This window comes from Bufo gargarizans, chromosome 5 (assembly GCF_014858855.1).
Source record: "Bufo gargarizans isolate SCDJY-AF-19 chromosome 5, ASM1485885v1, whole genome shotgun sequence".
Lineage (NCBI taxonomy): Eukaryota > Metazoa > Chordata > Amphibia > Anura > Bufonidae > Bufo > Bufo gargarizans.
In genome coordinates, this window is record NC_058084.1 from 469,599,633 (window position 1) to 469,621,759 (window position 22,127).

General features: G+C 47.4%; 1 protein-coding gene across 2 annotated transcripts in view; it reads left to right on the top strand.

The window, feature by feature from the left end:
* LOC122938508 (potassium voltage-gated channel subfamily H member 2-like) overlaps positions 1–22,127 on the top strand; it is a 215,523-nt gene that overhangs the window by 81,656 nt on the left and 111,740 nt on the right. For both annotated transcript variants that reach the window (XM_044294060.1, XM_044294061.1), the window contains exon 3: positions 18,923–19,084. In XM_044294060.1, the coding sequence (XP_044149995.1) occupies positions 18,923–19,084 (162 nt within the window). The remainder of the gene's footprint in view (positions 1–18,922; positions 19,085–22,127) is intronic.

Sequence of the window (22,127 nt, forward strand, 5' to 3'; positions counted from 1 at the left end):
GGTTCTGAGAAAGGTGAAAAAGCATCCTAGAACTACACGGGAGGAGTTAGTTAATGACCTCAAATTAGCAGGGACCACAGTCACCAAGAAAACCATTGGAAACACATTACACCGCAATGGATTTAAATCCTGCAGGGCTCGCAAGGTCCCCCTGCTCAGGAAGGCACATGTGCAGGCCCGTCTGAAGTTTGCCAATGAACACCTGAATGATTCAGAGAGTGACTGGGAGAAGGTGCTGTGGTCTGATGAGACCAAAATAGAGCTCTTTGGCATTAACTCAACTCGCTGTGTTTGGAGGAAGAAAAATGCTGCCTATGACCCCCAAAACACCGTCCCCACCGTCAAGCATGGGGGTGGAAACATTTTGCTTTGGGGGTGTTTTTCTGCTAAGGGCACAGGACAACTTATTCGCATAAACGGGAAAATGGACGGAGCCATGTATCGTGAAATCCTGAGCGACAACCTCCTTCCCTCTGCCAGGAAACTGAAAATGGGTCGTGGATGGGTGTTCCAGCACGACAATGACCCAAAACATACAGCAAAGGCAACAAAGGAGTGGCTCAAGAAGAAGCACATTAAGGTCATGGAGTGGCCTAGTCAGTCTCCGGACCTTAATCCAATCGAAAACCTATGGAGGGAGCTCAAGCTCAGAGTTGCACAGAGACAGCCTCGAAACCTTAGGGATTTAGAGATGATCTGCAAAGAGGAGTGGACCAACATTCCTCCTAAAATGTGCGCAAACTTGGTCATCAATTACAAGAAACGTTTGACCTCTGTGCTTGCAAACAAGGGTTTTTCCACCAAGTATTAAGTCTTTTTTTGTTAGAGGGTTCAAATACTTATTTCACTCAATGAAATGCAAATCAGTTGCTATCTTTTATTTAAAGTTATTTTTTCGATTTTCCTTTTGATGTGCTATCTGCCACTGTTACAATAAACCTACCATTGAAATGATACTGTTCTGAGACTTTTCATTTCTTTGTCATTGGACAAACTTACAAAATCAGTGAGGGGTCAAATAATTATTTCCTCCACTGTATATACAGAATAAGAACAGATACTGAGGATTACACCCAGTATACAGGACAGGAGAAGTGGTACTGTGCAGAGCTTTTATAATAGAATGAGGGTATATAATGGATACAGACCTCTAGCCATTACATCTTCACATGAATATATTTCTTTGCTGTCTCCCTTGGCTTTGTACTGAGGTCCAGCAGAAGTCCCAGACTCCAGTAAATTTCCTGCACCTTCCTATCACATACCGTAATAACTACTGGCAAGTGCAATCTATGTGCTGCAGAGTGCAGGCAGCAGGGGGCGCCGATGAATCAGTGGATGTGCCGCATGTATTATCAGTACTGTACATTTATTATAAAATCAAGCACTGTCTATGTAGTATATAGTGGAGTCGGTGCTTCATGAGCTCCTTAAGGATCCAGACAATTTTTCACTCCCTGCCTTCCCGAAGACGTAACTTTTTTACTTTTCCCTTCACTTAGCTGTACGGTGGCTTGTTTTATATGGTACCAGTTGTACTTTCTAATGTCACCATGTAATGTTGTGATATAGTGGAAAGCTGGAAAAGAGTTCCAAATGTGGTGGAGTTGGAAAAAATGCTATTACGACATAGTTTTATGGCTTAAGTTTTTTATGCCGTTCTTATGAAATAAAACTGATCCGTTCTTCTCATTCTCGGGGTCAGTACGATTACAGTGATACCAAATTTATATCGTTTTATGGGTTTTCTTTTGTGTTCCCTATGAGATAAAACTGACCTGTTTTCTTCATTCTCCCCCCCAATAACTTTTTTTTATATTCATGCTCTAGGCTCATTTTTGTGGGGCGGTCCGTCATTCTGTATTGTTACTATTTTGGGTGTGTTTGACTTTTTGCTTACTTTTTATTCAGCTTTTTGGGGGGAAGTGACCTGATTGAAATTGTCGAATTGGCCATTTAGATTTTTTTTCTTCCCGTTTTGCCGTTCACCCGTACGGGATAAATACTTTTATATTCTAATGGTTCATGTAGTTTAGGATACGGCGATACTGGCGTTTCACTGTGCTCCTCTGGAGATCTGTCATGGGCAGCGCATCATAGGCAGGGCCGGACTGGGAAGTTAAAGTGGCCATGGAAAAAAAAGCTAAAAGTGGCCCCATGTTGTATGTACACCGTAGGTGGTTCCAAATTTTTAAAAGGTGGGGAAACACTAGTAGGCAAGGACAACGAAAGTCGGTGGGCCTGCAATACCGTGGTGCAGCACAAAATACCGCCCCAGCAGAACCAAGTAGCACACTGTAGCACAAATACCGCTGCCCTCACCAGAGTATTTAACTGTATCGTCGTCTTGAGGATGGTGATACGGTTGAGTTCAGGAGGGCACCTGGGCCGTTACCTGATGCTCCTACAGTAGCATTAATGTTGTGAGCATCAGATCATTATGTGGCCGGCGGGCGTGAGGAGGACTGGGGCAGCCCCCTGGGTATCGGCCCACCAGATAATTTCCCTTTAAGGTCTATGACCAGTCCACCTTCAGTCATGGGAGCCTCACTATGACAGGCTTCGGAGCCTTCAGAAGGAGCTTGGGTGACGTTCAGTCCCCGGAGGCGCAGTTTTCCCAGGAAAAGACCTCTCAGATGCCGTGGTCGCAGTTGAGGGATAACGCCGATCATGGACTTTGCCTTTGTGTGTAAAACAACAGGCACTCAGCTACAGCGCCCTGAGCGGACACCATATGAGGCTCATTCAGGGTGGCATATTTCAGCAGACAGCTGCAGTATATACACTGACAGTTCTTCACCTTCCTGCAGCCACCACTAGGGGGAGCTTAGGGCATAGGAGCGTGTATAGTTACCTTTCACTTCAATGGAAGCTGTGCGTAATCTCGTTTCATTGCGCTCCCCCTAGTGGTGGCCGATAGAAACTGCACAACCATAGAAGTAGTAGAGCGTAGGCTTCATAGCGGTCACGTGGTCGGCCTCTACGGTGGGTATGCCACTAGTGCACACCAGTGATATTTCACCTCCATTTCTATTTGTAAAAGAAGTAGCTTTGCAACTTTCTAATCAACCTTGTCTTTCAGATCCTCACCAATTTAGATCTCTGCTTGCTTTTAGTGTTGGCATCATTTTGTGAACTTTCTTTACATTCAGAGGCTGAAAGGTGGTCCCTAACTGAGGCCTCATTCACACGATGGCACGCGGACCCATTTATTTCTATCGGGCCCCAAAAAGGACGTCACCCGTGTGCTCTCCGCATCAGTTCCGTGATATATAGAACATTTACTATTCTTGTCTGTTTTGCGAACAAGAATAGGCATTTTGACAGTGGGACCCGTGGGATGGACACAGCGTTTTCCTGACCTGTGATGTCCAGACTGAAAAACGGATATGGCCCCGTGAATGTAGCCTGTCACTGACTGCAAGCAGAGGTCTCGATTACAATATAGAAGTAAAATACATAGTCAAGTTGCTGTTTTTTTCATAATACAATGATAAAACTTTATTTGCATAAATGTGGAAAATCCCTTCACACGTTTTTTCAGTCAGCTCTGCTCCATCAGTGTCATGTGCCACCCCGTGCATCGTCACTTCATGCAGGATGATGGTTGCAGCTGTGAAAATGGATATAAACAATGCTGGCGAGGGTGTAGACGGTCTGCTGGCAGCCCCCGCGGCGGGTGCGCAGTGTTTGCTTATCCCTCCATTATGTCCGGCTGTTTGCACGAGACGTCCAGCGCAGCCGGCGGATTAAGGATGCTCCTTTTGGAATTAAGAGACCAGAGATGGAGGACGTTCAGCGCAGTCACATGTAAGGGTTCTCGGGGACCTCCCGCCACCTCCCTGTGTGCGCTGGGATTTCTGCTTGTTAGGAGCCATGTGTCTGGGATTAGGGGGGATTAAAACCTCCTCCTCCGCAGCGAGGATGAGCCCAGGATTATTCCAGTGTGTGCGCACTTTACTTCTCTCACCCAATTACTGACAGCAGAGATCAGACCGACATGTCAGAGCTTAAGAGAGCGCCGCAACGTCACGCATCAACCCGCTGTACACACCTGATGTGATATAACATATCCCCATCATCACCAGGCCTGGCAGTCCTATGTAACAACACTGATAACGCTCTGAGTACAGATAATGTAGTAGATGTCACCTGCAGTCCTATGTAACACCACAGATAACACTGATAACGCTCTGAGTACAGATAATGTAGTATATGTTACCTGCAGTCCTATGTAACACCACAGATAACACAGTGATTACTCGCTGAGTACAGATAATGTAGTAGATGTCACCTGCAGTCCTATGTAACACCACAGATAACACAGTTATAACTATCTGAGTATAGATAATGTAGTAGATGTCACCTGCAGTCCTATGTAACACCACAGATAACACAGTGATAACTCTCTGAGTACAGATAATGTAGTAGATGTCACCTGCAGTCCTATGTAACACTACAGATAACACAATGATAACTCTCTGAGTACAGATAATGTAGTAGATGTCACCTGCAGTCCTATGTAACACCACAGATAACACAGTGATTACTCTCTGAGTACAGATAATGTAGTAGATGTTTCTTGCAGTCCTATGTAACAGAACCTGTGTATGCACTTCCTCTGTAATTCGTACTGGAGATTCCTGAATACATTGAGGACTCTGTTACTACTTGCAGCCTGAGACGTGTAGTGCTCTTAGAGCGGATTGCCATCACCCAGTTTATAAACATTTGATACATTTCTAGGAGAAGTAACAGAGGAATGGATGCCCCGGATGTGTTGTCTTCCTGGGAATTACAGGTCAGGAGAAGTCCCACAGTCTTACGTGTGCAGTGTCGCCCATCGCTGACCTGAACTCGCAGACACATCATCAAAGCTGCTTACACAGTGCGACGTAACCCGTAATCTCCACATAGCAGAGCCGACTCGGTCATCACTGCTGGATTCAGTCACCCTGGACTCTTGGATGGTGCTCCTGACGCTGCAGTCGGGGGGGCTTCTGCTTCCAGCACATTTTTTAAAGGGTTTCTGCCACCTCATTTTGACCTAATTAGCTCTCAGACACTAGCGATCTGCCAGTGTCTGATCTACCTAACAATGCTATTTTCAGACCTTTTGTGTGGATCCGTTTCACTAAAAAATGAACTTTTATTGATATGCTAATGAGCCTCTAGGTGCTATGGGGGCGTCTTTTCAGCACCTAGAGGCTCGGTCTACTCACACTGTATGCCGCCCCGCTCGTCCGTCAAGCCTGCCCATCTCCTCTAGAATGCCATCCTCCATCTCAGCCAGCGGACGAATTCTCGCGCCTGCGCCGTGTGCGTCTGTATTCGGCGCAGGCGCAGTGAATTTCTGACCGCTCCCTGCACAGACATCTCCACTGCGCTGATTACGTCAGCGTGCTCCGAGGAACAGATGGCGCAGGCGCAGTGGAGATGCCGGCGCAGGGAGCGTTCAGACAGTCACTGCGCCTGCGCCGAATACAGACGCACACGGCGCAGGTGCGAGAATTTGTCCGCTGGCTGAGATGGAGGATGGCATTCTAGAGGAGATGGGCGGGCTTGACGGACGAGCGGGGCGGCATACAGTGTGAGTAGACCGAGCCTCTAGGTGCTGAAAAGACGCCCCCATAGCACCTAGAGGCTCATTAGCATATCAATAAAAGTTCGTTTTTTTGTGAAACGGATCCACACAAAGGTCTGAAAATAGCATTGTTAGGTAGAGCAGACACTAGCAGATCGCTAGTGTCTGAGAGCTAATTAGGTCAAAATGAGGTGGCAGAAACCCTTTAAGCTCAATCCCTTCATTTCAGGGGCTCAAAAGTAATTGGACAAATTAAATAATTGTAAATAAAATGTTAATTTCTAACACTTGGTTGAAAACCCTTTGTTGGCAGTGACTGCCTGAAGTCTTGACCTCATGGACATCACCAGACGCTGTGTTGCCTCCTTTTAATGCTCGGCCTTTACTGCCGCGGTTTTCAGTTGCTGTTTGTGGCCTTTCTGTCTGAAGTTTAGTCTTTAACAAGGGAAATGCTCTATTGGGTTCAGATCCGGTGACTTGGCCATTCAAGAATATTCCACTTCTTTGCTTCAATAAACTCCTCGGTCGCTTTAGCTTTATGTTTCGGGTCATTGTCCATCTGTATTATGAAACGCCGACCAATCAGTTTGGCTGGACCTGAGCGCACAGTCTGTCTCTGAAAACCCCAGGATTTATCCGGCTGCTTCTGTCCTGTGTCACATCATCAATAAACACTAGGGCCCCGGGGCCACCGGCAGCCACGTATGCCCAAGCATCACCCTGCCTCCGCCGTGTTCTACAGATGATGTGGTATGCTTTGGATCATGAGCTGTACCATGCCTTCTCCATACTTTTTTCTTTCCATCATTCTGGTAGAGGTTGCTCTTGGTTTCATCTGTTCAAAGAATGTTCTTCCAGGAGTGTGCTGGTTTTTTAAGATTTTTTTTAGCAAAGTCCAATCTAGCCTTCATATTCTGGAGGCTGATGAGTGGCTGCACCGTGCAGTGAACCCTCTGTATTTACTTTCATGCCGTCTTCTCTTTATGGTAGATTTGGATATTGATACACCTATAACCTGGTGTCACTTGGTCGGCTGTTGTGAAGGGGCTTCTCATCACCATGGTAATTATTATGCCATCATCCACCACTGTTGTCTTCCGGGGGCATCCAGGTCTTTTGCATTGTTGAGGTCACCAGGGCTTTCTTTGTTTCTCAGTATGTACCAAACTTTAGATTTTGTCACTCCTAATAGTGTAGACATTTCTCGGATGTTTTTTTTCTGTTTCACCTGCATGGAGAGCTCCTGTGACCGCATGTTTACTTCTCAGCAAAATCTTCAAAATACAAGCACCGCACCTCAAATCAACTCCAGGCCTTTTATGTGTTTAATTGAGAATTAAATAGTGAAGGAATTGCCCACACCTGCCCATGAAACAGCCTTTGAGCCAATTGTCCAAATACTTTTGGTCCCTTTAAAAACCGGGTGCCACATGTAAAGGAGCTGAAACTTCTAAACCCTTCATCCAATGTTAATGTGGATACCCTCAATGGAAGCTAAAGGTCTGGAATTTATGTCCATATCCATTATATAACTATAACTTGAATATGTTTTAGTAAACAGGTAATAAAAACAAAATTTGTGTCAGTGTCCAAATATATATATATATATATATATATATATATATATATGGACCTATCTGTAAGTTATACATCTTCTTGTATACAGTGATATGGACCATGCTGGTATAACCTGGGTATGTTATGTATATACAGCCAGGTCCATAAATATTGGGACATTGACACAATTCTGACATGTTTGGCTCTATACACCACCACAATGGATTTGAAATGAAACAAACAATGTGTGCTTTACCTGCAGACTGTCAGCTGTAATTTGAGGGTATTTACATCCAAATCAGGTGAACGGTGCAGGAATTACAGCAGTTTGCATATGTGCCTCCCACTTGTTAAGGGACCAAAAGTAATGGGACAATTGTCTTCTCCGCTGCTCCATGGCCAGGTGTGTGTTATTCCCTCATTATCCTAATTACAAGGAGCAGATAAAAGGTCCAGAGGTCATTTCACGTCTGCTATCTGCATTTGGAATCTGTTGCTGTCAACTCTCAAGATGAGATCCAAAGAGCTGTCACCATCAGTGAAGCAAGCCATCATTAGGCTGAAAAAACACAACAAACCCATCAGAGAGATAGCAAAAACATTAGGCGCGGCCAAAACAACTGTTTGGAACATTCTTAAAAAGGAGGAACGCACCGGTGAGCTCAGCAACACCAAAAGACCCGGAAGACCACGGAAAACAACTGTGGTGGATGACCGAAGAATTCTTTCCCTGGTGAAGAAAACGCCCTTCACAACAGTTGGCCAGATCAAGAACACTCTCCAGGAGGTAGGTGTATGTGTGTCAAAGTCAACAATCAGGAGAAGACTTCACCAGAGTAAATACAGAGGGTTCACCACAAGATGTAAACCATTGGTGAGCCTCAAAAACAGGAAGGCCAGATTAGAGTTTGCCAAACGACATCTAAAAAAGCCTTCACAGTTCTGGAACAACATCCTATGGACAGATGAGACCAGGATCAACTTGTACCTGTCATGGAACCATGAACCAGACGTACAACAAGAGATAAGTGGAAATAAGAAGGCTTTATTGAAAAGCAAGCTGTAAGCAAAAGTCCAAACGGATGGCTAAACCGAAGCAGGGTCTACGTAGACAGAGGTCAGGAACCAGAAGGGTAGTCAGACGAAGCCAGGATCAGGAACCAACGGGGTAGTCAGACGAAGCCTGGATCAGGAACCAGCAGGGTAGTCAGATGAAGCCAGGATCAGGAACCAACGGGGTAGTCAGACGAAGCCAGGATCAGGAACCAACGGGGTAGTCAGACGAGGCCAGGATCAGGAACCAGAAGCAGCAGCAGTCTTAGAAGCATGTGAACACAGGAGGACCAAGCAAGGAACTGAAGCCACAGACCTCCTATATATATGAGCTAGGCATCCAGCTCCTCCCAGTGGGAAGGAGAAGCCGCAGGGTGGGAGGCTACAAGAAACCCAGAAACCAAGATGGCCGCCAGCACATGTCAAACGAAGGAGAACAGTAAGAAGGTAAGACCATGACAGTACCTCCCCCTCAAGGGCCCCTCCTCCGCGGAGTAAGGAACGGTTTCTGAGGGAAGCGTGCGTGGAAGGCTCGGAGCAAAGCAGGAGCATGGACATCTGCGGAGGGAACCCAGGAACGCTCCTCTGGGCCATAACCACGCCAATGGACCAAAAACTGCAACCGGCCGCGGACCAGGCGTGAGTCCAGGATATTGCTCACCTCATATTCCTCACGATTGCCCACTTGGACCGGACGGGGCCGAGGAACCGAGGAAGTGAAACGATTACACACCAATGGCTTCAACAGGGAGACATGAAACACGTTGGAGATCCGCATGCCAGGAGGAAGCGCAAGGGCATAGGCTACCGGGTTTACCCTGCGAAGCACTCGGAAGGGACCAACAAAGCGAGGCGCCAGCTTGGGAGTGGGCACTCGAAGGTTGAGGTTGCGGGTGGACAACCATACACGGTCTCCGACCTGGTAGGAAGGAGCGGGCGCTCGTCTGCGATCAGCCTGGAGTCTCTGGCGCTGCGCAGAGACCTCAAGGGACCTCTGGATCTGTACCCAAGAAGCACGTAGGACGGAAAGGTGATCCTCCACAGCCGGAGTATCCTGGGGAGAGAATACCTCCGGTAACACGGCAGGTTGGAACCCATAATTGGCCATGAAGGGAGACGTCCCAGAGGAAGAGTTCGCCGCCGTGTTCCTGGCAAACTCAGCCCAAGGCAGGAGGTCCACCCAATTGTCTTGGTGATCGGAGACATAGCAACGAAGGAATTGCTCCAAGGCCTGATTGGATCGTTCTGCGGCCCCATTGGACTGAGGGTGGTAGGCCGAGGAGAAAGAGAGATGAATCCCCAACTGGGAGCAAAAGGCGCGCCAGAACCTGGACACAAACTGACTCCCCCGATCCGACACAATGTCCTTGGGCAAACCGTGCAACCGGAAGACCTCCCTGGCGAAAATCGTGGCCAACTCTTGTGCAGAGGGTAACTTCTTGAGAGGAACACAGTGGCACATTTCATGAGAATGACCGTATGGCCTCGGGATGCAGGGAGGTCCACAATGAAATCCATCCCCAGGTATGACCATGGACGCTCCCCGGTGGCTATGGGTTGCAAAAGGCCCAACGGAAGGTGCCGAGGGGACTTACTCTGGGCACAAACGGAGCATGCCACTACATATGCGGCGATGTCGGAACGTAGAGAAGGCCACCAGAACAGACGTGAAACAGCCCAGGACAGCTGATTCTTTCCAGGATGCCCCGCGGCCTTGGAGTTATGGTAGGTTCGCAACAACCGAGTGCGCAACTCCTCAGGCACAAAACACCTGCCGTTGGGTCTCCCAGAGGGAGCACCAGATTGAGCCGCCAAAATCTGCTCACCCAGGGGAGAGGTCAGGCTGGTGCGAATGGCGGCCAGGATCTGATTCGGAGGTATGACCGAAGTCGGAATCGACTCCTCCCCGGACAGCTCGGAGTACTGCCGTGATAAGGCATCCGCTCTGATGTTCTTGGAGCCGGGTAGGTAGGAGACCACGTAATTAAAACGTGACAAGAACAGAGCCCATCTGGCCTGACGTGGTGTCAATCTCTTGGCCTCAGAAAGGTAGGTCAGATTCTTGTGGTCCGTCAGGATGAGAACCGGAACCACCGAACCCTCGAGCAAGTGCCTCCATTCTTTAAGGGCCTGCACGATGGCCAATAACTCCCTGTCACCAATCTGATAGTTGCACTCCGCGGAAGACAGTTTCCGGGAGTAAAACCCACAAGGAAGCAGAGGACCCTCGGGTGTTCTACGCTGAGACAGAAGGGCGCCTACTCCCGTCTCAGACGCGTCCACCTCGAGGACAAAGGGCAACCCAGGGTTGGGATGCGACAGAATCGGAGCCGACACAAAGGCGGACTTTAGAGCCTCAAAAGCTCGGATGGCCTCGAGCGGCCAGACCTGGAAATTACTGCCCTTCCTGGTCAGATCCGTGAGAGGCTTGGCTAGCATAGAAAAGTCCCTGATGAACTTCCGATAATAATTGGCGAAGCCCAAAAAGCGCTGCAGGGCACGGAGACCACTGGGCTGGGGCCACTGTAAGACAGCCGAAACCTTCTCAGGATCCATGGAGAACCCCTCAGCGGAAATGATGTAACCTAAGAAGGTTACCTGGGATCGGTGAAATTCGCATTTCTCAAGCTTACCGAACAGCCTGTTCTCTCGTAACCGTTGCAACACTCGTCTGACATCCATAATGTGGGCCTCCATGGATTCAGAATATACCAAGATGTCATCCAAATAGACCACCACACACTGCTGCAACAGGTCACGGAAAACATCGTTGATGAATTCCTGGAAGACTGCGGGCGCATTGCACAACCCAAAGGGCATAACCAAGGATTCATAATGACCGGTCCTGGTGTTAAACGCGGTCTTCCACTCATCGCCCGCCTTGATCCTTACCAGGTTATATGCCGCCCTCAAGTCGAGTTTGGTAAAGACCGTGGCCCCTTTGAGGCGATCGAACAGCTCGGAAATCAAGGGTATCGGGTAAGCGTTCTTGATCGTGATGCGATTGAGACCCCTGTAATCGATACAAGGCCTCAACTCACCGCCCTTCTTTTTCACAAAGAAAAATCCAGCCCCTGCCGGGGACGAGGATTTGCGAATGTGTCCGCGTGAAAGCGCCTCCCTCACGTACTCCTCCATGGCCTCATTCTCCGCTACCGACAGTGGATAGACTTTGCCACGAGGAGGAACGGCACCAGATTGTAACTCTATGGCACAATCGTATGGGCGGTGCGGAGGTAGGGCAACCGCGCGCACCTTATCGAATACATCCCGGTACTCTTCGTATTCAGGAGGCAACAGAGAGTCCGAGGAAGTACACAGCAACTTGACAGGCCCATGGATGCAACTAGCCCCACACTGCGGTGACCACGAGAGGATCTCGGCCGATCTCCAATCGAAAGTCGGATTATGCTTCTGGAGCCAGGGGTACCCCAAGACCACCGAGTAGTGTGGAGACGAAATCACCTGGAGACAGACCGACTCTCTGTGAACGGCACCAATGGCTATCCCCACATGAAGGGTCTCATGAGTCACGTGTGGCGGCAGAAGGGGTCTGCCGTCTATCGCCTCAAGAGCCAGTGGGGAACCTCGAGGCTGCAGAGGAATGGAATTGGCGGCAGCGAACACACTATCAATGAACACATCACCAGCACCAGAGTCCACCAACGCCTGGGTCGTCACCGAGCCCCCGACCCAGGAGAGGACAACAGTGATCAGTGGTTTGTCAACACGGGAAACCGGGGACGAGGAGACTCCACCCAAGATCTGCCCCCGACAGGATCTCAGGTGCGAGCGTTTCCCGGACGGTTCGGACATGCCAACCGAAAATGCCCACCGAGACCACAGTACATGCATCGGCCCTCGCGTCTCCGGAGTACCCTCTCCCCCTCGGACAGGCGAGCAAACCCCAGCTGCATGGGTTCACCCCCAGACAAGTCATCCCCAGGAGGCGTGGGAGGAGAGGGAGGCACGGGTGGGACAGCAAACGTAGGCGCCAATCTGTTAGACGGCCTCCGCAGGCTCTCCTTAAAGGAAGGTCTCTCCCTGAGTCTGGTGTCAATCAAAATCAGGAAAGAAATAAGAGACTCGAGCTCCACCGGTAGGTCCTTAGCTGCAACCTCATCCTTCAAGGCATCCGAGAGACCATGAGAGAAAGCAGCGACCAGAGCCTCATTATTCCAGCCCACCTCTGCTGCCAGGGTACGAAACTCAATGGCGTATTCAGCTACGGATCGTGAACCCTGTCTGATGGACATAAGGAGCTTCGCAGCAGAGGCAGCACGAGCCGGCACATCGAATACCTTCCGAAGAGAAGCAACAAAACCGGAAAACTCGGCAACCACCGGATTGTTGTTCTCCCATAAAGGGCTGGCCCAGGCCAAGGCCTTGTCCGAGAGCAGCGAGATCAAGAAGCCCACCTTTGATCTCTCAGTAGGAAAGGCATGTGGCAGCAACTCGAAATAAATGCCCACCTGGTTAAGGAAACCTCGGCACTGAGTTGGCTCTCCCCCAAAGCGCTGTGGAAGGGGGGCAGAACCGGTCATACCCCGAGACACCGCAGGCGCAGCAACAGGTGTCGGGGTAGACTCTGGCGCAACAACCGGAGCGGCAGTAGGAGCGGGCCCAGGAGCGACAACCGACCCATCGGCAACGGAAGCGAAATGAGCCGTGCGTTCAAGCAGGGTTTGCAACGCCACAGCGAACCGACCCAACAGGTGATCCTGCTGATCAAGTCTGGCAACCAGCGTAGGTAGCGAGGATGGCCCTGTACCGTCAAAATTCATGGCTTGGTCCTAATGTCATGGAACCATGAACCAGACGTACAACAAGAGATAAGTGGAAATAAGAAGGCTTTATTGAAAAGCAAGCTGTAAGCAAAAGTCCAAACGGTTGGCTAAACCGAAGCAGGGTCTACGTAGACAGAGGTCAGGAACCAGAAGGGTAGTCAGACGAAGCCAGGATCAGGAACCAACGGGGTAGTCAGACGAAGCCTGGATCAGGAACCAGCAGGGTAGTCAGACGAAGCCAGGATCAGGAACCAACGGGGTAGTCAGACGAAGCCAGGATCAGGAACCAACGGGGTAGTCAGACGAGGCCAGGATCAGGAACCAGAAGCAGCAGCAGTCTTAGAAGCATGTGAACACAGGAGGACCAAGCAAGGAACTGAAGCCACAGACCTCCTATATATATGAGCTAGGCATCCAGCTCCTCCCAGTGGGAAGGAGAAGCCGCAGGGTGGGAGGCTACAAGAAACCCAGAAACCAAGATGGCCGCCAGCACATGTCAAACGAAGGAGAACAGTAAGAAGGTAAGACCATGACAGTACCAGAGTGATGGGAAGAGAAGAGTATGGAGAAGGAACGGAACTGCTCATGATCCTAAGCATACCACCTCATCAGTGAAGCATGGTGGTGGTAGTGTCATGGCGTGGGCATGTAGGGCTGCCAATGGAACTGGTTCTCTTGTATTTATTGATGATGTGACTTCTGACAAAAGCAGCAGGATGAATTCTGAAGTGTTTCGGGCAATATTATCTGCTCATATTCAGCCAAATGCTTCAGAACTCATTGGACGGCGCTTCACAGTGAAGATGGACAATGACCCAAAGCATACTGCAAAAGCAACCAAAGAGTTTATTAAGGGAAAGAAGTGGAATGTTATGCAATGGCCGAGTCAATCCCCTGACCTGAATCCGATTGAGCATTTCACTTGCTGAAGACAAAACTAAAGGGAAAATTCCCCAAGAACAAGCAGGAACTGAAGACAGTTGCAGTAGAGGCCGGGCAGAGCATCACCATAGAAACATAGAATGTGTCGGCAGATAAGAACCATTTGGCCCATCTAGTCTGCCCAATATACTGAATACTATGGATAGCCCCGGCCCTGTCTTATATGAAGGATGGACTTATGCCTATCCCATGCATGCTTAAACTCCTCCACTGTATTTGCAGCTACCACTTCTACAGGAAGGCTATTCCATGCATCCACTACTCTCTCAGTAAAGTAATACTTCCTGATATTACTTTTAAACCTTTGCCCCTCTAATTTAAAACTATGTCCTCTTGTAGCAGTTTTTCTTCTTTTAAATATTCTCTCCTCTTTTACCTTTATGTATTTAGCAGTTTCTCTCATCTCCCCTCTGTCTCATCTTTCTTCCAAGCTCTACATGTTAAGGTCCTTTAAACTTTCCTGGTAAGTTTTATCCTGCAATCCATGTACCAGTTTAGTAGCTCTTCTCTGAACTCTCTCTAGAATATTTATATCCTTCTGGAGATATGGTCTCCAGTACTGAGCACAATACTCCAAACGAGGTCTCACTAGTGCTCTGTAGAGCGGCATGAGCGCCTCCCTCTGTCTACTGGTAATGCCTCTCCCTATACACCCCAGCATTCTGCTAGCATCTCCTGCTGCTCTATGACATGGTCTGCCTACCTTTAGGTCTTCTGAAATAATGACCCCTAAATCCCTTTCCTCAGATACTGAGGTTAGGACTGTGTCACTGATTGTATATTCTGCTCTTGGGTTTTTACGTCCCAGGTGCATTATCTTGCACTTATCCACATTACATTTTAGTTGCCAGATTTTTGACCATTCCTCTAGTTTTCCTAAGTCCTTTTCCATTTGGTGTATCCCTCCAGGAACATCAACCCTGTTACAAATCTTTGTGTCATCAGCAAAAAGACACACCTTACCATCGAGGCCTTCTGCAATTTCACTGATAAAGATATTAAACAATATGGGTCCTAGAACAGATCCCTGAGGTTCCCCACTGGTAACAAGACCTTGGTCTGAATATACTCCATTGACTACAACCCTCTGTTGTCTGTCCCTCAGCCACTGCCTAATCCATTCACCAATATGGGAGTCCAAGCCCAAAGACTGCTCTTTATTGATAAGCCTTCTATGTGGGACAGTATCAAAAGCCTTACTAAAGTCTAGATAAGCGATGTCTACTGCACCTCCTCCGTCTATTATTTTGGTCACCCAATTAAAAAAATCGATAAGATTAGTTTGACATGATCTCCCTGAAGCAGGGTGGATAAAAATCAATGATTTTATTTAAAAAATTTAAAAAAATCAGATTTTTTTAAAATATAAAAGGTTTTTTGAGGAAAATATATTACCATCCAAAGGTTATTCCATCATGAAATAAAGATTAGTTTTTTAATTATGTAGAATAAGGCTGTATATGTTTAATTTTTTGGGTAAATAATTTCCATTAATCCATTCACAATGTCATGCTCTTCCAGAGGTTTTTGTAAGATAATTGGACAGTTTCTCTGCCTACAAGATATTATCACAGATGCTTGGTTTACTTTTTGCAGTTCTCAAAACTGAATTTGACTCAGCAGAGATCACAGGCCTCTTCTTCACAGCAAAAATGTTATAACATGAACAGAGTTGAGAAAAAGACCTTAATCCTAACTTCTACAAACCTATGAATACAGAATCAACCTAATCAAACTAATATGAAAAGTTGTTATTCTAAAAATCTTCATCTACTTGCATATTATAAGTTATACCAGCAAGAATTAGTCTTTATGTAGAAAACTATGATTTAAATAAAGCCTTACTGACTAGTGATTTAAATCAAATTCACCCTGCCCTGAAGTAAACCCATGTTGTTTTTCATCTTTCAATCCATGAGGTTTTAGATGCTCCACCAGCCTCTCCTTAAAGGGAGTCTTTCACCTAATCTGAGCGTTTTAGACCGCTCAGATCAGGTTATAGACTCTTTAACCCTCATTACGATCATACCCTTCTCTTATGTGTCCCTCGCCCAGATAATGAAAATAACACTTTTTAAACTTATGCAAATTACCTTCTGAAGGTGCCCAGGGGCGGCGTTACTGGGCGATGTGCCCAGAAAAACACACCTCCAGCCGGCGGACGTCACGAGCGGCACCAGAGGACGGCGGGCTGGGAACTGGTCCGCACCTGCGCACTGCTCTGCCCATTATGGGCAGATGAACAGCTTTTCATATTGCGCATGCGCCGGCCAACTAAAGACAGCCGGCCGGCGCATGCGCAATATGAAAGGATGTTCCTCTGCCCATAATGGGCAGAGCAGTGCGCAGGTGCGGGCCAGTTCCCAGCCCGCCGTCCTCTGGTGCCGCTCGTGACGTCCGCCGGCTGGAGGTGTGTCCGCTCAGATTAGGTGAAAGACTCCCTTTAAGTATGGTTTCCATTAATTTCCAGACTTCAGGCTGTAATTGACTGCAAAGGATTTGCAACTAAGTATTAAAAAGTGAAAGTTTGATTTATGATTATTATTCTGTCCCATTACTTTTGGTCCCTTAACAAGTGGGAGGCACAGATGCAAACTGCTGTAATTCCTGCACCGTTCACCTGATTGGATGTAAATACCTCAAATTACAGCTGACAGTCTGCGGGTAAAGCACAGCTTGTTTGTTTCATTTCAAATCCATTGTGGTAGAGTATAGAGCCAAAAATGTTAGAATTGTGTTGGTGTCCCAATATTTATGGAAATGACTGTAATTATATATGTACAGCTGGTATAACCTGGGCATCTCCTGTATATAATTATATATGCACAGCTGGTATAACCTGGGTATCTCCTGTATATAATTATATATGTACAGCTGGTATAACCTGGGCATCTCCTGTATATAATTATATATGTACAGCTGGTATAACCTGGGCATCTCCTGTATATAATTATATATGTACAGCTGGTATAACCTGGGCATCTCCTGTATATAATTATATATGTACAGCTGGTATAACCTGGGCATCTCCTGTATATAATTATATATGTACAGCTGGTATAACCTGGGCATCTCCTGTATATAATTATATATGTACAGCTGGTATAACCTGGGCATCTCCTGTATATAATTATATATGTACAGCTGGTATAAGATATATATCTACTGTATATAGTGATGTGGACCATGCTGGTATAACCTGGGCATCTCCTGTATATAAATATATATGTACAGCTGGTATAACCTGGGCATCTCCTGTATATAAATATATATGTACGGCTGGTATACAGTAGGTATGTAGTCTATACCTAGATTCTATGTAGACGGATCTTGGATCTTTTTGTTTTCCGGTTAAATACGGATCCCTCCTGCTCCCTCCGGATCTGCAGATTAGGTGATCCAGACGGCGGAGGCTGACACAGAAGCTGATTTATGATTTGTATAATTGGGTTAGTAGAGAACAATCTCAGGTGACTTCCTAGTCTGTGTCTTCAGTCGCCGCTCGCCGTCTTCCCGCCGTTCTCTCTCCGGTCTGCGTCCCGTCCGCCGATCACAAAAATTGAGATATAACTTTTCACAGGAAATTCGGCCTGTTCTGTGTCAGCAGACTGCAGCGACGCGCCTGTCCGGACCCTTCACTGTCTGTATGGCTGGGGATGGGGCTCATGTGACGGTCACACAGGTAATGTCCCTTATGGTGACACTGGTGATGGCTGCGGGGTCACTCGTAGAAGGGGTTTCACATATCGCGCCATTTTTATATATATATGTATATGATATGAACCCTAGTGTGTTATTGTTTTATGTATGTTTGCGCTAAGGGCTTCCTTTTTGATTATTCAGCAATTACAAGAATCATACTTATTTCTCTGCTTTCTGGCAGTTTTTTCTAGTAAATAATTGTATTTCTTATAACTACAGTATGTGTAGTACTTTTCTTGTTATTCTAAGTTGTACCCTTCCTCCATTCATACTCAGAGTTGACCAGTGTCAACTATACACCTCTTTGGCAGAAGCAGAAAGGTAACACCCCATTGTCAAGCCACTGATTTATTTCCCATAGGAATGATACTATGCAGAGTGCAAGTGTTCAGTAATGCAGACCTGTCAGAAGAGGTCCCCTTTAAGAATACCTCGGAAGATGGCATTTAAAAAACAGCTTCCGTTTTACAATATTTCGGGTTAAACTCTGCATACAATGTTCTGCAGCTTTATGATTCCTTCACTATATTTCTCTTGTTCTGGTTTTCACTTCTAATGTGTTATCTCCTCCATCGATTTCTTAAAACTAGAGTCAGCATTCGTCTGGTTTCCTGGTCTCGGAGAGCAGTGCATTGTGGGAGGTCAGGTGACAGTCATACCGTTAGCGCTCAGCTGTTAGGTCACATGTCTGACCGCAGAACAAAGCTAAAAGCTGTCTGTTGCCAAGGACAACCATCAACGTTTTGTAAATCCGAAGAATCCTCTGACAATTGCCTTCTGCCCTCTGTATTTGTTTTTGGGGCCAGGCTGCCCCATGAGAAGATTGCTTAGTGGGCCCATGTCTGACCTGATTATGGGGCCCAGGAACATGGTGGGAATTTATTAAGTTGTATTTACACAATTTTTGCTATTTTTTTTTTCCCCCTCACAATAACATATCCCAATTTCAGCCAAGAAAAGTTATTGTTTTATGAAAAATACTGTATTTCTAATATAGATTCTGTATCAGTTCATTACAAGATGTTCATGTTCAAGATCTGTGCTTGCTGTCACTTTATCCTGGTAATGTAATGGTTACCGAGGTGCACAGCTACAGTTATCAGAGCTCTGCCCATAGTCTTTTATGATCATTACATGACCAAGACAGGTTTTTATTCACAGCAAGCAGAGATCATGAAAACTGTAAGGAACTGTGATAAAATCGGAACCCCGCTTTAGATATAGGGGTGACATCTGCATGGTGTGTGACCATGTAGAAGACGTCTTGTTTCCTCACATTGCTTCCTGTCGCCTGCAGGAAGCTGCTTCTTGTGTCTGGTTGACGTGGTCCCTGTGAAGAATGAGGATGGTGCCGTCATCATGTTTATCCTCAACTTTGAGGTGGTGATGGAGAAGGATCATCTGACCTCACCGACCAAGAACTCCAATCACCGGGTTCAATCACATTGGTTCCCGTCAGGTAGCTGCACTACATGCCATTAATGAACCCCTCCTCCTGAAGCCGTGTGCATTTCCCATTGCTGTTCCTGTATTTCCTCCCTGCATATCGTCTTCTTGTGTCATACACAGAGCTCTCAAGTCATGCATCACCTCTTCCTCATATTCTGCGCATTACCCCTTCCTCATGTCCTGCACATTACCCCTTCCTCATATTCTGCACATTACCTCTTCCTCATGTCCTGCACATTACCTCTTCCTCACGTCCTGCACATTACCTCTTCCTCATGTCCTGCACATTACCCCTTCCTCATGTCCTGCACATTACCCCTTCCTCATGTTCTGCACATCACCCCTTCCTCGTGTCCTGCACATTACCCCTTCCTCATGTCCTGCACATTACCCCTTCCTCATGTTCTGCACATTACCCCTTCCTCATGTCCTGCACATTACCTCTTCCTCACTTCCTGCACATTACCCCTTCCTCGTGTCCTGCACATTACCCCTTCCTCATGCCCTGCACATTACCCCTTCCTCATGTCCTGCACATTACCCCTTCCTCATGTCCTGCACATTACCCCTTCCTCATGCCCTGCACATTACCCCTTCCTCATGTCCTGCACATTACCCCTTCCTCATGTCCTGCACATTACCTCTTCCTCATGTCCTGCACATTACCCCTTCCTCATGCCCTGCACATTACCTCTTCCTCATGTCCTGCACATTACCTCTTCCTCATGTCCTGCACATTACTTCTTCCTCATGTCCTGCACATTACCCCTTCCTCATGCCCTGCACATTACCTCTTCCTCGTGTCCTGCACATTACCCCTTCCTCATGTCCTGCACATTACCCCTTCCTCTTGTCCTGCACATTACCCCTTCCTCGTGTCCTGCACATTACCTCTTCCTCGTGTCCTGCACATTACCCCTTCCTCATGTCCTGCACATTACCCCTTCCTCATGTCCTGCACATTACCCCTTCCTCATATCCTGCACATTACCTCTTCCTCATGTCCTGCACATTACCTCTTCCTCATGTCCTGCACATTACCTCTTCCTCATGTCCTGCACATTACCCCTTCCTCATATTCTGCACATTACCTCTTCCTCGTGTTCTGCACATTACCTCTTCCTCATATTCTGCGCATTACCCCTTCCTCATGTCCTGCACATTACCCCTTCCTCATATTCTGCACATTACCTCTTCCTCATGTCCTGCACATTACCTCTTCCTCACGTCCTGCACATTACCTCTTCCTCATGTCCTGCACATTACCCCTTCCTCATGTCCTGCACATTACCCCTTCCTCATGTTCTGCACATCACCCCTTCCTCGTGTCCTGCACATTACCCCTTCCTCATGTCCTGCACATTACCCCTTCCTCATGTTCTGCACATTACCCCTTCCTCATGTCCTGCACATTACCTCTTCCTCACTTCCTGCACATTACCCCTTCCTCGTGTCCTGCACATTACCCCTTCCTCATGCCCTGCACATTACCCCTTCCTCATGCCCTGCACATTACCCCTTCCTCATGTCCTGCACATTACCCCTTCCTCATGCCCTGCACATTACCCCTTCCTCATGTCCTGCACATTACCCCTTCCTCATGTCCTGCACATTACCTCTTCCTCATGTCCTGCACATTACCCCTTCCTCATGCCCTGCACATTACCTCTTCCTCATGTCCTGCACATTACCTCTTCCTCATGTCCTGCACATTACTTCTTCCTCATGTCCTGCACATTACCCCTTCCTCATGCCCTGCACATTACCTCTTCCTCGTGTCCTGCACATTACCCCTTCCTCATGTCCTGCACATTACCCCTTCCTCGTGTCCTGCACATTACCCCTTCCTCGTGTCCTGCACATTACCTCTTCCTCGTGTCCTGCACATTACCCCTTCCTCATGTCCTGCACATTACCACTTCCTCATGTCATGAACATTACCCCTTCCTCATGTCCTGCACATTACCCCTTCCTCATATCCTGCACATTACCTCTTCCTCATGTCCTGCACATTACCTCTTCCTCATGTCCTGCACATTACCTCTTCCTCATGTCCTGCACATTACCTCTTCCTCATGTCCTGCACATTACTTCTTCCTCATGTCCTGCACATTACCCCTTCCTCTTCCTCATGTCCTGCACATTACCCCTTCCTCATGTTCTGCACATTACCCCTTCCTCATGTCCTGCACATAACCCCTTCCTCATGTTCTGCACATTACCCCTTCCTCATGTCCTGCACATAACCCCTTCCTCATGTTCTGCACATTACCCCTTCCTCATGTCCTGCACATTACCCCTTCCTCATGTCCTGCACATTACCCCTTCCTCATGTTCTGCACTTTACCTCTTTCTCAAGTCCTGCACTTTATCTCTTTCTCATGTCCTGCACATTACCTCTTCCTCATGTCCTGCACATTACCCCTTCCTCGTGTTCTGCACTTTATCTCTTTCTCATGTCCTGCACTTTACCTCTTTATCGATGTCTCCTGCACAGAACCCTTTACCTACTTTGTTTTCTCTTTTATCTGCATCTTACATATCTTAACTCTAAAGCTGGCTATCCCTATTACAACAATTTCATCAGGACTGGCCAACAATTAGATATATTTGGGGGCTTCCTGATTGTCTCTTAACCGGGAGAAAAGGATCGGGCAATTGGACTTCAGAATGCCCAATCCTTCTGTTCTCCGGGATATAAAGTGCCACTGGAGGTGTCTGGCACCGGCTTACTCCCCCCTCCCTATTTAGGACACATGCATACTTGGCCGAGACAAGCATGAGGGGTTTTAGAGAAACAGTGGTTGGGTAACAAGCATTCCTGCAACAGCCACCTGAGTATGACCAGCCTTATTCTGTGTGTCCTCTGTGCACGCTGCCATGTGCAGTATCTCCTGCGTTTCCTGTGTCTTGCAGTACCTGTAGTTCACTTTTTCTGTTTTATGTATAACCTGCCCTTATGTCCTGTAAATAACCTGCCCCGTGCATCCTCTGTATAACCCGCCTGTGCATCCTCTGTATAACCCGCCCTGTGCATCCTCTGTATAACCCGC